This window comes from Tursiops truncatus, chromosome 3 (assembly GCF_011762595.2).
Source record: "Tursiops truncatus isolate mTurTru1 chromosome 3, mTurTru1.mat.Y, whole genome shotgun sequence".
Taxonomy (NCBI): domain Eukaryota; kingdom Metazoa; phylum Chordata; class Mammalia; order Artiodactyla; family Delphinidae; genus Tursiops; species Tursiops truncatus.
The window spans coordinates 158,460,738-158,478,419 of NC_047036.1; the positions used below are offsets into that span (position 1 = coordinate 158,460,738).

General features: G+C 46.3%; 1 protein-coding gene across 1 annotated transcript in view; it reads right to left on the bottom strand.

Moving 5' to 3' along the window:
* Window positions 1-3,488, bottom strand: part of MED26 (mediator complex subunit 26) — a 41,518-nt gene extending 38,030 nt beyond the window's left edge. The window contains exon 1 of the mRNA XM_033853850.2: window positions 3,100-3,488. Coding sequence (XP_033709741.1) covers window positions 3,100-3,171 — 72 coding nt within the window. The 5' untranslated portion in view covers window positions 3,172-3,488. The remainder of the gene's footprint in view (window positions 1-3,099) is intronic.
* Between the last annotated feature and the right edge of the window lie 14,194 nt (window positions 3,489-17,682).

Below are 17,682 nucleotides of genomic sequence, written 5' to 3' on the forward strand. Positions count from 1 at the left end.
GCAGTCCAGTGAAGCTAAGTGGTATCTTAACCTTCAAATTCCTAGGTGGGAAAATTATCCTTCCCGTGTCTCTCTCTGCAGAGGCCCCTTGTTCACCTCCCCTTGGCACCTGAAGTCTGCAGAACAGTGAAGAAGAAAAGTAGTTCCTGAGGTTTCCTGCTGGACAGCCCAAGAAGGAGTCTAGGGTTCAGTCAGTTTAACCAGCACTTAGAAAGTACACCTAAGGCTTCTGCTCTAGACAGAGAAGACAAAGCCCGAACTCTGGAGAAACAATGAGTGTCCGATACAAACGGGAAACTAATCATTTGCTGATGAGATTATGCTTGGGTGGACTGACTCTGATTTCTGGGCAGGAGTAAGACAGTCCTCAACTTTATCCATAACAAAACAAGATTAAGATGGAACAAAGGCAGAGTGCACTTAAGAAAGATTTTCAACGCTCTGGGCTGCCATACACAAGAAGAGTAAGGCTTCGACTGTTCTGAAAAACCGTTAGTTGCTTTTTGAAAAGGAATGTACAGAATTTACTTTATTACTGAGTTGAGAGAAATTACTAACGCAGAGCCTGATGCTATAGATATTCAAATACTCCAGAGGCTAGAATATAGAGCAAAGAAACAACTTTCCTCTTAAGAACTCCTTTGTCAGGGAGATGGTCAGAAAGTGTTACTTTGTTATTTCCCTAAGTTTTCAGATACCTGTGGATATTAGGTCAGCTGCCTGACATTGAGTTTTCAAGCAAAAGCTAAGTTTGTTAGCATACTTGCATGCCCATAAAGGTAAGCATTACATGACACAATTCTCTGTCGCTTCTCTCAGAAGAGGTTTAATTTTAGTGTTGGCTCTTCAACACTGTCCCCATTTTTATTTTCCAGGAGCACCTTAAATATGTGTCAACTAACTATACAGAAGTGGAGTTCCTACTTGAGCAAGCCAGAAGAGAAGAACAGCTGTGTGCTGGCACCGCCTGGTTGGAGCCACCTAGCTCTCACCTGAGCCCAGGTCAATCAAGAGAAACTGCAGAAATAAGGTCACACCATCTCTGCCAGCAACCTATCCCTCCACAGCTCTGAGTTTCTATATGGGGTTTGCTCCAAGCCACACGCCTGTCAAACGGCTTATAACAATACTCAGGGATGTCACTGACAATAGCAGCATTTAAAGGTGGCACTTTCTCCCCACTCATATTCAGAGACAATTTCCCAATTTCATCCACCACACTTATATTAGTAGGACTCTACACACACCTATCACAAGAGTCCACCCAAATAAGCCACGTGAAATGTGCATTCCATGACACGTAACACAACCGTGGGCTTGGCCTCTCTTCCTCCTGTACTCCTAGGAACCCTTTAGATTAGGGCCTTACACAACACTGGAACCCCTGAGGTCACTGCCCCACCTAATCTACAACATGGTGACTGCCCGTTAAAGCGCCTCCTGATCCCAAAGCTTTCCTAGGTGGCGTTAAGGATCAGTGCTAATATCTCAGCAACCTTTCAGACTCTCCGGAAGGCAAACAAGCACATGGAATTCAAGAAATTACACTCTGACTGATGCAAAAGTCACCAAGGCTATATATTTCAAGTCACTTGTTTTATCCTCTAATATTTCAGTCTTGGGAATTGCTGCAGCACCCGTTTCTGCAAAAATTCTGCAAGGTTTTTATATAGCTTGTGCCTACTCCACCCCCAAAGTCATAACAAAAATGTATACAATATTTCTTAAAGACAATTACCACCAAATCTATCTTAATGGGGTCTGAAGACCAGGAATGACAGAATTACTTATGATACAGAAATCAGAGTCTTACAAAAATAACTATTTCTGCCAGAATTGTACAATCCAACATGAATTATTCCCAAAATGCTAGGCTAAAGCCTACTGCTAAAAGTAATCAGCCAAACTCATGTAAAGGAAAAGCAAAAGCCCCCATAGTGACAGAAACCTAAGTTACCTAGCCAAGCCCAAGATGGTTTATTTCTTCCATCCCCAGCACATTAAAAAGTGGTTTCAATGGCCACTTCTTGGTCTCCCAGGAAATGCAGGGGCTCACTTCATACCTGGATGCTACTACATCTTCCCATTGCTCCACTGCTCCTGCCACAGGGGGAAATGACCCCTATGGCCGTAAACCACTCATAAAAAATATGAGAACACGATGAGTCTTTCCCTACACACACGGAGGGGGGCAGGGGAGATCCCTCCACAAACAGTAGCCTCCGTGGAGGAGCACCTGAGAAAGCGACACCCTGGGGTTAACCCTGATGGCCTAGGTCACAAACCAACAGGCTAGGACCCCAGGTAGGGCGTAGACAGCCGACGGAGGGCTCTGGGTGGAATGGGAGAGCAAACAATCACCTTTAATTCACTACCAAAAAGCAGGGCTCTGGCTTGGTCTGAGACGTAATGAGCACTTAGGCCCAGAAAGGTAACAGAAAGAATCCCACTCTCCACAAGATCATCTTCCGTCGGCAGGGACCCCAAGAGAGACCCGGCAAAGGCATGTCCACTCTCAGAACCAAAAGGGACTCTCCGAGTGCCCTGGGCAGCTGGCTAGGTGCAAAGCAGGCCAGGGGGGTTCCCTCCGAAGCCAGGAAGGTGCTTCCAGACGGGAGGAAAGAGAAAGAGGACTTCCCTGATCACCCAGAAGACCAAGACACCGCCGGCACCGGCTTCCCCGAGTCATACCCCGGACACCAGTTGCTCCACAGCCTTCCCCCCTCCCCTCCCCCGCGCCGGGAGGGCTTCCCGGGGGTCGCGGGTCCCCCGGGAAGGGCGAGGCGGGGGAGCTCCGTCAGGAGCAGCAAGGGTCGTAGAGCTGGAGCGGGAGAGGAGAAAAAGCTCTGATCTCAGCTCCCATCTGCTCCCTCCGCCCAGGCCGCACGAAAGCCTCGGCCTCACGTACCGAGCGCCGCCGGGCTGCCCGACCAGCCCCCGGCCCGGGCCTGGGGGGCGAGAGGCCGGGATGGCAGCGGCCCTCGGGGGCAGGTGGGTGGCCGGTGGGTCCCCCGGAGCCCTGCGGGGGAGGGGCACTATGGAGGGGGAGGGTCCCGGGCCCACGCGGCCTCCACCTCAGCCCGTGCGGTGAACACTTACGTTGCTCTGGGGGTCGATGGCCTGCAGCAGCCGGTCCCTGATCTGCTGCGGAGACGGCGGAGCCGCTGTCATTGCCTGGGCGAGGCGGGGGGGAGCGGCCGGGCCAGCGGGCGGGCGGGCTGAGGCGGCGGACGGGGGTCACTCACTCGCCGGCCTCCGGGAGCGGAGCCTCATGTTCCCCGCGGCACCGGGGGAAGTGGGGGCGCGCGGGGTGGCGGAGAGGGGAGCCGGGGCCGGGGCTCAGGCCCGGGGCGCCGCCGCCACCAGAGGAGGAGGAGGAGCCGCCGGAGCCGTCGCCGCTGCTGCCGCCGCTTCGAGAACCAAACTCCAGTGAGCAGCCCCCGCGCGGAGCACTCTGGGTAACCCGCGCCGCACGCAGCGTCGGCACCACACTGAGGAGGTTGGGAGATGGGGCGGTCTGAGACGCCAAACTTGGGCGGGGCCACACGCGGGTCACGCCCCTCGTTTCTTACGCATGCGCGCGCAGGCGCATTGTTCCCTCCCGGTCAAAGGTGACGTTGGGAGGCGGTTGGGCAGGGCAACGGCCACCGCCTGGAGGCCCCGCCCCCACCCAAGCTGGGCGGGGGCCGAGGTTTCCGACGGAAACGGTCGATACGCGCCGAGTCCTTGAACCCGGGCGCTGTGGGTGGCCGCCTGAGGGCAGCGGGGCGGAGAGGACAGCGGAAGGACCCCTCCTAGGGCAGAAAAGCTTTCCCCATTCTGACGGAGGTGACGGGAGTCGCAGGTGGGAGGAGCTGCCAAGTTTTCTGAGCCCGGGGGTCCTCCTCAGCCTCTCTTATCTGCGTTCCTGGGGGTCAGTAGGCAGACGTCCACGTTGTAATTCCGTGCGCGGGTCAACTGAGGAGCCGAGGAACGCTGCCGCCCCCGCCCCTCCAGAGGTCGTGGATGCGAACCCGGGGTCGGCAGCGCCGAGGGCCAGGATCCCCAAAGCATGAGACTGCAAAGTGCCTCACGGAGGAGCCGCTACCCCAAGCTGGGAAAGCCCCAAACCATGAGCTGACACCAACGTTGCAAACCTGTGTCCACGCCAGGGTTTCTCACCCTGGGCACCAGTAACATTTGGGGCCGGATCACTGTTGTTGCAGGGCCTGTCCTGTGCATTGCAGGATGTTCAGCAGCATCCCTGGTTTCTACCCACTAGATGCCAGTAGCACCCTTTCCCCGCTGGGGACGACCAAAAATGTCTCTTGTCACTGCCAGAGGTCCCCTGGTTGGCAGAACCGACCCCTGTTGAGAATCACTCGTTTAAAAGACCCTTCTACCCTGCTTTGCGTGGAGATGCTGGAAAATTGAAGCCCTCATTCTCTGAACCTCCTTTATAAAGGAGGAAACCGAGGCCCAAGGTCACCCAGAGTTATAGGTCAAACCCAGAATTGTTAAATGTGAAGTCTAAGGGCTTCCCCCCCCCCCGCCCCCTCACTGCCTTCTTTCATTGCTGTCTCCTCTCTCTCTGGAAGCTCTGTTAAATATACGGTTATGCGAAGGGGTAGAAAGGCAGGCTGAGTGGATTATTAGCCGCAGCCTCGGAAGAAATAACTTTTTTCGTTGTTACAGGAAGGCCTAGATTTAAAACAGAGGCAGCTGATGAGAACCACATGTGCGCCTTGGATCTGTGCTACACCTGTTAGTCTTGCATTTGTCATGCTTCTGGGAAGCATTTTTATTTGCAAAAACGGCGGCTTCCGCACGTGGTTGTGGTTGCCTGCTTCTGCACGTGTGAAGTTTTACATCACACTTGTAGGAGGCAATAAATACCGGCAAAAGACTTCTCTTATTTACTCACTCTCCCTCCTAGAATGAGGTGCTTTGTGTACACGGTCCCGGTTGGAAACCAGCCCACTTGGAGATATTCTTTATCTCACTTCAGACAAGGAAAATAAACAATCACTCCCCCAAGGATATTCCTGTCCTGCCTCCCTTTTTAATTTCTGACTCAGATATACAATATATTATTTTTTAAATCAAGGGTTACTTAGAAACAAGCAATTTGTTTCCCATGGGTCAGGTTACTTAAGAAAGATCTGGAAAGCACTCCATTTACCTACTCTTTTTAAACTAAGAAGAAACATTAAGATGACTGTGAGCTCCACAAGGGCACTGATTCCGTGTCCCCAGTAGATAGAGGAGTGCTTATTAAATATATGTGAAATAAGTGAATGAATGTCTCATCCAAACACATGGCAGCTGTATACACACACCCAGACGTACTTATGCAGTTCAGTTCCACAGATCTGGCACACAGTGGGGGCTCAATAAATATTTAATAAATGAAGTACTTCATTAGATATAAATACACATGAGGATGCACATGGGCACACACAGATTCTGTATATAGTATATGTAGTATTATTCCACATTTAACGTATATACAAAGGGTGCTTATAAAGATTAAATCAGATAGCCACTAAATGGGAGTCTTGAAAATGTTAGCAGTTCTCTTAGGTCCAGGGTAGATAATGCAGTTCACCTAGCAGACTTTTTGCTTTGAGGAAGAGATACTTGAAATGGCAAAGTTGGGGCTCGAAGTAAATCCTCTTGCTATAATGGTTCTTCCCTGGAAATATGTCCCTAAAATTATTTAGATAGCACCAGCCCCACTGTCCTGAGAGGACAAGATCTTTTGTGCTTGGAATGCCTCACCTCTTAGCAAGGTGGCCCCCAAAGAGGAAGGGAGAGGAAGTGGCTCTGACCCCTGACTTGCTCTTGCCACGGGAAGTGCCCAGCATCCTCAGCCAAGCTTGGCAGGTTGGGAGCGGACTCCTCCTCCTATCCGGACAAGCAACAGCATCACAATAGGAGGCCATGAGCAGGCCAGCTCCCACACCTGCAGCGGACCAGTGTTCAACAGTGACAGCAGGTGGTGGCGAGGAGCAACAGCAGGCATACCTGGGCAGACACACCTGAAGTGAAAAGCAGCTGTGCCCCTTTAGACACATAAACCCCTGGAGTTGGGCAACTTAAAGGAGAAGTTGTTACTGGACTTATCCCAATAAGGTATGTGAAGACTCCAATGATTAATAGGAAAATGTGTGCAAACCCACCACCCGACTTGGACCCATATGTTTGCTCTGAGTTTAACGGTCTGGTGGGAATTTTTAAAAAACACTCTTGCATATTAACTCCTTCAGCCACATCAATGATCTCAGAAGCACCTAGAGATGGGTTTCAGAGTTCTGCGTGGCTTTGCAGCAAGTCCTGTTCCAAAGTGAAGCCAGTTTCAACTGGTTCTGAATAGCCCCTGATATGTCACTGCTTTTAGGAAGGGTTTCAAAGATAGGTGAGAGAACTCAATTTTTATCATGTCTCCAAGTGTGGGGATACAAACATGCACAAAGCCTGCTCCTGGGGAGCTAGTTTTGAAGCCAAGACCTGAAAACAAGTTAGGGGCTCATTAATACAATACCATAGTTGTACTGTCCAAGCAAAGTGTTGCAGAAGCACAAAGAGGGGAATTCTGGAGTACAGAGAAAAATGACTGACATGGAGGCAGCGTTTCAACGGAGAGCGTTTCCATACATTGACACCCTCTGACTCGGCATTTCACAATTTCTAGAAATGTATCTGGAGGAAGCAATCAGATGCAGACAAATGTGTCTGTACAAGGAAGATCACAGCAGCATCATTTCTAAGGGCAAAAGACTGGAAGCTACCTATGTGTCCAGTAATCGGGGGGTATATAAATAAACTGGGAGTCAGTTCATGAAAATGAGATGGTTACGGACTAGGAGGAACCATAGGATTCTGCAATTCCATTTGGGTGGTGGTCTTGTCTTATGTAGGCAACATATAGAAATTCACCAAGCTGTATGTCACTATAGATTAAACTTCAAAAATAAATAAAAGAATATAGAGCTGGCTAGCTAGATAACCTAGCCATTATAAACCAGCATTGAATAATACAGGAAAATGCTCCCAATATTAAATGCTAAAATGCAACATATAAACTATATATCTTACAATCTTAATTTTAGTTGCATTAAAATATATATACTTATGCACATAATTCATAGAAAAAAATAGTGGAAGAAACCAAAACATTTATCTCTGACAGGTGATTTTTATTCTGACACTTTTGCCTGAAGTTCCACATTTTCTACAACGAGTATGTGATGCCTCCTGATGATCTCGTCCAGTGCTGGTGTTATTCTGACCTCTAGTAGCCTCTAATTCTCACCTTCTGACTGAGGTACTGCTAATTTGAAGTATAATCATAATCTCCAAAATCCTGAAGATGGGTTTGCTATCAGGCTGACTGATGGTTGTCAATCTAAGTCCTAACAGTTTGTGTTTTCCCTACAGCCCCACTTTTGTATAATTTTTAGTAATCAAGAGAATAACGACTGGGAGTAATATTGAGTACCTATTATGTGTCAAGTTCCACTGAGGGCTTCACATGAGGGCCCTGATGAAGCCCTCTGGACAGTCAGACGCTTGCATCAGCTCCTCCCCTTGACTCTGTGTGGGGTCTGCAACTCACTTTGGCCTAGAGGATGCGGTAGAAGCCACACTCTGCCGGATCCAGAGTGAACCCCTAAGAAGGCCTGGCAGTTACCACACAGCTCAGCAATTCCACTCCTGCGAATCACCCCAAGAAAACTGAAAACATACACTGACACAGACTTGTACAGGTAAATGTCCATAGCAGCTCTATCCTTCATAGGTGCAACGTGCAAAGGCCAAAAACCCATCAACTGGTGATTGGATAAACGAAGTGTACATCTATACACTGGAATATTACTCAACCATAAAAGGGAGTGAAGTGCCAACACATGCCACAATGTGGATGAACCTTGAAAACATCATGCTGAATGAAGGAAGGCAGACACAAAAGACCACATCTTGTATGCTCCCATTTATATGAAATGTCCAGAATAGGCAAATCCATAGAGACAGAAAGTAGATTGATGGTTGCCAGGGCTGGGAGAGAATTTGCAGTGGTTGCTAATGGGTGCGGGGTTTCTTTTTGGAGTCATAAAAATGTTCTGGAATTAGACTGTAGTGATGGTTGCCTCTATAAATATACCAAAAACCACTGAATCATCCAATTTCAATAGGTGACCTGTATGTGAATTACATCTCAATAAAACTGTTAAAAACAAGAGGAGGCAGTAGCCTGGCAGTGTCCATCTGCCTTCGCAGTCCTGAGAGCACCAAGCTACCATGTCAGAATCTGGTGACCGTACTGGAGGGGCACGTGGCAAGAGGGAGTGGCCTGGGGCCTCCATGGAGAATAAGGAACCAGGAGACACAGAATGCTGTGCCCCACATGTCTAACCCCATCAGCTGGGCCACCCGGGCTGAGGCGCCAAGATACATGAGTCGACAAGCCTCCTTGGAGCTCAGAGACAGCCTCACCGGGCTGGTCCAATTTCCTGCCCACTGAACTGTAACTAAATATAGATGTTTTAAGCCACTTAGTATTGGGGTCACTTGTTACACAGTGCTAGCGGACACATAGTTGCTACTGCAATCCTCAAATGACACACAGGGAGGAGCCTGAGGCTGAAGAATGAGGAGACTTGCCCACAGCCACTTAGCCCACAACGATGCAGCTGGGATTCCAGGCTGGATCTTTCTGATTCCAAACCTTGCTCTCTGGTCTTTACCACTGCTCAGCTCTGGCACCCCTGTGTCTCTTGTGTTCCCTCCTCCGCCCCAATCTTCTTGCCTGCTGACCATTTCTCTCTCTCATCTACTGAACGCACACATCCAGGCAGCTCTTTTTTTTTTTAAGCTTTAATTATCTTCTTTATTATGCTAACCTTCAGTACAGCGTAAAGGATAATCATATATAAAAACAACACAGTACACATAATTTTAACACACACACAGACACACACACGAAGGAAATAAAAGATTAATCTCTATTTTTTTTTTTTTGCAGTACGTGGGCCTCTCACTGTCACGGCCTCTCCTGTTGTGGAGCACAGCCTCCGGACGCGCAGGCTCAGCAGCCATGGCTCACGGGCCCAGCCGCTCCACGGCATGTGGGATCTTCCCGGACCGGGGCACGAACCCGTGTCCCCTGCATCGGCAGGTGGACTCTCAACCACTGCGCCAGCAGGGAAGCCCTAATCTCTCTTTTATTTCCACTTTTCTACTGCCATCTAGTCTTTTTCTAGGAGCTTTAGGTATGCTTGTATCAATCTCTTTTCAATTTATATTTAATTCTTCAGAAGACAGACCAGGTAACATACTTTGGAAATTATAAAATCAATTTTGTCTGTCTTTTTGGTTTGTAGTCATAAAATTATTCTTTTTGCTTTATTTCTTTTTAAAAAGAAGACCTCAAAAATCTTGCTAAGACTCACAGATATAGAGAACAAACTAGTGGTTAGCAGTGGGGGTGTGGGCAATATAGGGGTGAGGGAGTGGGTGGTACAAACTACTGGGTGTGAGATAGGCTACAAGGATGTATTGTACAACACAGGGAATATAGCTAATAATTTTGTAAATGGAAGTAACCTTTAAAAATTGTATAAAAATTTTTTAAAATCTTGCTAAAATAGTGTGTAATGTATTTGAAGTGCTCAAATAACCTAATCACGATTGGAATGATCTAATCATTTGTTAGACTGGATCAGAAGCTATTCTTCTGTTTACTGCAGTTTTATGTTCTCTCAATTACTCTCATGAAGCAAAGAAACAGTCACTCTACTAATTCTCTAGTTAATTTTTTATTTTATTTTAGTTTAGTTTAGTTTATTTGTCTATAGAAGTAAAATAAGAAGTTCAGTGAAGGAACTGCAGGATAAATGATAAATTTATCATAGCTTTTATCCGTGATTGGCTCTTTCTGATACAGGGTTTGAATCTTCTTGTCCCCTGCTCTAAAAATTTAGTAGTCTCCTAGTTCATCTTGCCTAAGTCCTTGGCCTTTCGAGGTCCTCTTGTCACACACCACACATGTCACACATTGATACACGCCATACACATGCGTTGCCCATGTTCCTGCTCAGCCTTATTTCTCACCATCCCTAAGTGGGTTTTCTCCACTTCTGTCTGTCACACTGGTCACCTAATTCTCCAACTGGGTGACTTGGATCCTCAGAGGACCTGGCCAAAGTCATGTGGCTGGATTGGGGGCAGGATGATGACTATGGTCCAGAGCTTGGGGTTCCCAGACTCACAGGGAAACACATGAACCAAATCAGGTACAAGCCATTTCCCTAAAGAGCAGACGAAGGCCAAGGGGTTGATGTCGAAAACCAAATGAGGAGACTGTGATGAGGGTGGAGCAGATGGAGGCAGACAGAAGCCACGATGAAAGACACCAAACTGGCCAATGGAACTTCTCAGAAACACACACACAAACACACATGCACAAGATCAAGCCATTTATCAAAATTCCTTCTGGCCTTTCCTGAACCTTCCATGTGCTCTCCAGGGTCACTGAGGCCCACAGACTCCCAAGTGAGAGTACAATTTTGATGCAAAGTGGTCAGACATGGGAACCACCCATCTCCCATCCAGGCAACTAGAGTTTACTTGCCTTAAAGCAGAGCTGGATTATTGTATCAAATGGCTTGGACAAGATTCTCTTATCTTAGTGCAGTTTCAGGAGGAGAGGTCAGGAGACGTGAGCAAGCAGATTCTATTCAAAGGGCCTGACCCATGCAAGCCTATCCAATTTGAGAGCCCACTTACCCTGAGAACATCCTGAGCTCTGCCTACCTCCCAGGCTCAGGGAGATGCAGAAAAGGGTGGAGGTTCTAGAAGCTCTGTTTGCATCTTTTTCCTTTTTAGCCTCAAAATGCAGTGTTGGTTTCCCTCAGGTTTCCTGGATGCTCGGATGTTTACTTCTTTGTGTTTTTTTTTTTCTTTCCTGATTACACGAGTAGTAGATATTTGCAAAGTGTAGACAATTAGTCAAGTAGAGCAAAGTATGAAAAAAGATTGAAAAACTGCTCCCTGATGGAAATCTCTGCACTGGTCTACTTTTGTGTGTGTGTGAAATTTTCCATGAGAAGGTTAAAGACAAAAAAAGGAAAAGAAACCACTCAGCCAGGCCTGTGCGTTTGCTTGGTTTTGTGTGTGGCAAATGCGAGTCATGTAGTTTGGAGATGGTGTTGTCTGCAAAGCCAAAAATATTTACTGTCTGGCAGAATAACACCCCCTGCCCCAGCCCCCAAAGATAGCCCCGTCCTAATCCTCAGAACCTGTAAATAAACTGTGTTAGATGGCAAGGGAGAATTAAGGTTGCAGATGGAAGGAAGGTTGCTACTCTGCTGACCTTAAGATGGAGAGATGTTCCTGAATTATCCTGGTGGGTCCAGTGTAACCACAGGGGTCTTAAATGGGGAAGAGGGAAGGAGAAGTGTCAGAATCAGAGAGACTGCATCATGAGAGAGAGTCGACCAGCCATTGCTGGCTTGGACGATGGAGGAAGGGGACCACAAACCAAGGATGTGGGCAGCCTCTAAAAGCTGGAAAAGGCAGGGAAACGGATTCTCCCCTACAGCCTCTAGAAGGAGCCAGCTCTGCCGACACCTTGATTTTAGCCCATTGAGACCCATTTTGGACTTCTGACCTCCAGAACTGTAAGATAATAAATGTATTGTTTTAAGCCATGAAGTCTAGGGCCATTTGTCACAGCAGCCACAGGAAACTCATATAGGCCCCTGACTAAAAAAGCTTACCACCCTCTCTTTCAGATGCAGAGCTGCCCAATTAGAGCTTTCTGCCATGAAATACATGTGACATGTAGCTACTTGTGACTGGGGGACTGGGTTTTTCATTTTAACTCATTGAGATGGAAACTGAAATAGCCACAGGTGGCTAGTGGCTACTGAACAGATAGCAGAGGCCCTTGCTACTCAGAGTGTGGTCCAGAGACCAGCTACACAGGCTTCCCCTGGGAGCTGGTTAGAAACACAGAATCACAGTCTGAGCCCCCAGCCTGCTAAGTCGAATCCACACTTCGCCACAAGCCCCAGGGGATTCATGGGGACATCAGAGTCTGAGACACTGTGGTGGAAGCCACCATTCACTTCCACGCAAATAACTGACCATGGAACAACGGGAGGCAAGGCCCATTCTTAGCAGTTCTCAGGGTCGGATTTCCTAGACCACACGGAGTTTTTTGTTTTTTTAATTTTTAATGCTTCAAAGCATACTATTAGCCAAGTAGATAAACTAACAGCTATTGAATATCTACTACAGCCCAGACCCTTGACCATCTATTATGGACTGAACTGTGCCCTCCTCCAAATTCATACGTTGAAGCTGCAACTCCCAATTCAACTGTATGTGGAGACAGAACCTTTAAAGAGGTAACTAAGTTTAAATGAGGTCATAAGGGTGGGCTCCTGATCCAATATGGCTGGTGTCCTTATGAGAAGAGAGACCCCTGGACTTCCCTGGTGGCACAGTGATTGAGAATCTGCCTGCCAATGCACGGGACACGGGTTCAATCCCTGGTCCAGGAAGATCCCACATGCCGTGGATCAACTAAGCCCGTGTGCCACAACTACTGAGCCTGCACTCTAGAGCCCACGAGCCACAACTACTGAGCCCGCGTGCCACAACTACTGAAGCCCACATGCCTAGAGCCTGTGGTCCACAACAAGAGAAGCCACCACAATGACAAGCCTGTGCACCACAACGAAGAGTAGCTGTCACTCGACGCAACTAGAAAAAGCCCGTGTGCAGCAACGAAGACCCAACGCAGCCAAAAATAAATAAATAAAACAAAATTTTAAAAATTAAAAAAAAAAAAAAAGGAAGTGATCCCAGGGATGCACACAGAGGAAAGGCCATGTGAGGACACAGCAAGAAGGTGGTAATCTGCAAGCTGAGGAAAGAAGCCTCACCAGGAACCAACCCTACTGACACCCTGATTTTGGACTTGCAGCCTCCAGAAACCATGAGAAAAGAAATGTCTTTTGTTTAAGTCACCCAGTCTGTGACATTTTGTTATGGCAGCCCGAGCAGACTAAAACACCATCTCATTTAAGCCTCACAAAACCCTGTTGAGAATGTCTTTTAATAAATGTACTGACCCTGATGAAAAGACCACCACTTTTTGAGTACCTGCCCCACATCAGGCAGGTTATAGACACATGTCAAGGCTGTCTCTGTATCATAGACAAGGATATGGAGGCACAAACAAGCCAAGATGCTGCCCCATGTCACACTCTGTAAGTGACAGATACCAGGTCTGAGGCAGACCTCCATCTTGCTTTCCGCCACAACCCTCTTTTCCACTTTTTTCCCTGATTCACATAATAAACTCTAATTAGATGCACCCAAGCTTTACTCCCCCTAAAATAACTTCTACAAACTCCCCAAGCACAGTCTCTCTCTCTATGTATGTGTGTGTGTGTGTGTGTGTGTGTGTATACACACACACATATATCCTTGTGGCCCATATGTACCACTAACAGCCACAGTAATGCAAACTAAACACAGATGAATATAATCCACCCATAAGATGTCTTTTTTTTTTAATCGTCTAGTCCAGGGGTTGGCAATCTTTCCACGAAAAGTCAGCCAGTCAACACGTTCACAGTTTTGTGGGTGAGATGGTCTCTGTCCCAAGGACTCAAGTCTGTCCTTGCAGCTTGAAAGCAGCCACTGACGATACACAAACAAATGGGTGTGACAGAGTTCCCATAAAACTGTATGGACAAAGAAACGTGAATTTCCTTCCATTTTCATCTTGATTTGTTTTTCAACCATTTAAAAACATACCATTCTGCCTTCTGGGCCATGAAGAGACAGGTGGTGGGCAGTAAAAAGACAGGCGGGGAGCCAGATGTGGGCAGCAGCTTGCTAATCCCTGGTCTAATCCAAAACCACCCAACTGGCCAAAAAGAAAGCCACAGAGCCAGACGATGATGAGCCCTTGCCATTTTCTTACTGAAAAATGTGGACTTTGAATCTCCAAATTCAATTCAATGCTACAGATCCCTTTGCCCACTTTCTTATCCAGGCACACCTGTTATTACCAAACTCATTTCTAGGAACTCTCAAGTGCCAGAAAGGGCCTTGAATGGGATAAAGTGCCTTCCTCTGCATAATGAAAATCAAGGGAATGGTGAAAACAAACCCCCCCAAAAAAAGAAACACCTTTTTTTTTTAATAGCATGCCTTTTTTTTTTTTTTTTTTTGCGGTACGCGGGCCTCTCACTGTTGTGGCCTCTCCCGTTGTGGAGCACAGGCTCCAGACGTGCAGGCTCAGCGGCCATGGTTCACGGGCCTAGCCGCTCCGCGGCGTGTGGGATCTTCCGGGACCAGGGCACGAACCTGTGTCCCCTGCATCGGCAGGCGGACTCTCAACCACTGCGCCACCAGGGAAGCCCAATAGCATGCCTTTTGCTTTATACACAAACAGCACTTGTCTTTCATCAATGCGGGAAAACATCAGGTTTTCCTGATGGTTTGTCAAATATTTCATAATCTCAAATTTGGTTAAGAAGGAGATAATAAAAATGGTTGACACGAAAAGGAAATGCCTCGTTGACTTTTCTAATCTAACCACTTCAGAGGAGAGCCAATCTCATTATCACATCTCTCACTGCTACTTAAGAGGAATCCCAGGGAGCCCGGAGAGATTTCTCCCCTAACTATCCAAAGAAGTAAAATTGGGTTTGCTCTGTTAACCACATCACTTGAAAATGGCCAGCTCCATTTTCAGCAAGTTTGTACATGTCTTTATTAAAATCCAGACCACAAGGCATGCAGACTATTTCACCTGAGTGGCTTTGGGAGGAAGGGGCACCTTGAGACCCTCCATCATCCCTTCGCTCAGGGGTCGGCGAATTTGTTCTGTAAATGGGCCAGACTGCCAGTATTTTCAGCTATGTGGGCCAGTCTCTGTCGCGACTCTACCACCGTAGCAGGAAAGCAGCCAAAGCAACCGTACAGAGCACATACCCAAAGGGGTGTGGCTGGGTACCGATAAAACAAGCAGTGGGCCAGACCTGGCTGGCAGGCCATAGTTTCCGAGTTCTGCTCTAGAGCATCTGGAACTGAAGTGCAACAAGAAACCTAGAGAAAGGAGATGGGGTTCACTCCTCAACACGGCAAGCGTGGACTAAGCAAAAGGGGGTATATCCAATATGAACCCCAAAGTTTGCATCCAGGGCTTGTGCTGCAAATTTCTATTTTCTTTTTGTTCTCCACGTGTGGCTTCTCACCTTGGCAGCAACTCTATGTAACATTCTCCAGGATGAGCAATAGTGGGCATTTATTTATTACTTAGATGGTGGTTAAGATCCTTAACTACCAAGGCCAAGGTGGAAAGCCAGCTGGTGTGATGTTAACTGCTGTTGCTTGCATAAAGAAACAGTTATCTGGGTGGAGCTGAAAACCTCATCCTTACTCACAGATTAAGCAAAGTTAATCTACTTAAGTGGCTGGGACATCGCTCCTAGTCAAAGATGATAGGGACTTAGAACCAAGGTCTTTGAGATGTATGTACGTATGTATGTATGCATAAACATACATACATAGGAACGAATGAACATTAAGTAAATAAAGACAAAGAAGTAAGTTGTCAAAGATGTGTTTTTGGGGGCTGGGGGTTCTTAGCCTAAAGCTGTCAACGTGGATTTCTCTTTTTTTTTTTAAATGCAAGTTTCTTTAATAAGTTTAGTCATTTTACCATCCTTTCTTTTTTTTAAGGTGGACTGTTTTTTTATATCAGTTTTTTTGAAATATAATTTACAATGTTGTGTTAGTTTCAAGTGTACCACAAAGTGATTCAGTAATACATAAATATATACTATATATAGATTTTTCAGATTCCTTTCCATTATAGGTTATTACAAGATATTGAGTATGACTCTCTTTTTTTAAAGTGACCCCCAAAAGCCATTAGGGATGATACACTGAGGTGTTCATTGCTGTGTTATTTATAATAGACAAACACTAGAGATAACTCAAGTCTCCATCAGCTGGGGACTAGTTAAATTAATTATGGTATGTCCTTACAATGGCTTATTTGCAATTATTAAGAATGGTAAAAATACAGAAGTGTGCTCATATTATCAGGTGAGAAGAGCAGGCCAGAAGATACAAAGATACCATCTGGATAGAGAAAAGGTATCTACCATATCCAGTGCACATGCATAGAGAAAGAGCCAGAGGAATGTGTATCCAGAGTGATGCTCTCTGGGGAAGAGTGATTACGGGTGACTTTTTCCCTTACAGCAAAGCTGGACTTCATAATTTTTCTACAATGAACATGCATTGGTAGTAAGAAACTTTAAAACAAAATAAACAAAAGCCACTAAAGCTACAGTGGTAGTACATGACGATGTAGCCTTCCCGGGTACTCTAGGAAGTACCAGTGAGGGAAGCCAGCAAAGGTCACAACAATGGTGACCGCAGTGGCATTTATAACAGCGGATAAAGTACAAGTTCAAAGTACATATGAGAGGGCCAAGGTTAAAATGAGATTTATTGATGCTGCACGATAGTTAAAAATGAGACCCATGAAGCCTCTCTGGCAGCCCAGAAAATATGAAGGAAATGATGTCAAAATGAAAACAGCAGAGCCTCACAGACATGGAAAAAAAAATTATGGTTACCAAAGGGGAAAGGAATAAATTAGGAGTTTGGGATTAACAGATACACACTACTATACATAAAATAGATAAACAACAAGGATCTACTGTATAGCACAGGGAACTACATTCAATACCTTGTAATAACCTATAATGGAAAAGAATAGGAAAAAGAATATATATATATATGTATAACAGAATCACTTTGCTGTACACCTGAAACATTGTAAATCAACTATATTTTAACTTAAAAAAAAAAAAAAGAAAACAGCAGAACCCAAACTGCCTTACCACTGTTGGAACTATGTCGAATATACCAATATGTATAAGAAAAATGCTAGAAAAGGAATGGGAAGACAGGAAAAGGTTTTCCATGCTGGAAATTGTTTCCAATTTTTTAAAATGATGTGATTGCTCCTTTAACTGTCTGTGTGTGGACTGCTTGAATGAATGTAGGCAAGAAGAGAGAAAATTCGGGCAGTGAGGACACCCATAGGTACTGAGTGCTTACTGGGCGCCACCCAGTCAAGCACCTGGCTCACCTTCAAGTTCACTGAACCTTTTAATAACACCAGTAGGTTTGACTTTCAGGCCCATTTTAAAGATGTGGAAACTGAGGCTTAGAGAGGAGAAATAACCAGCCAAGGCCCCATGAGCAAGAAGCAGAGATGGGATTTGAACCCACATCTAACTGACCCAGAACATGAGCACTTACAAGCTGTGGGACCCTAGGTACTCAAAATTCAAACTTGGGTAACCTTTGGTGCCAGTGTGGGTTCTTGAAAAGCCTCCTAAAGATGCACACCCATGAGTTGCCACTTTAAAAATGTACAACAGCCTTTGATGTGCATCCCCCACAGCTCCACTGCTTATAAGAACTGAACAATGAGAAAATAGTTCTCTGGTGAAAAATACAACTATTGAAACAAAATCTCAATGACAGCATTCTCTCCTCCGAGCTCGATTCATCCCCACGACACACAAATGCCTCACCTCATTGAAACCTCAGCGCCGGTCTGAATAAGGCAGGGAGGTTTCCTCACATCATTCA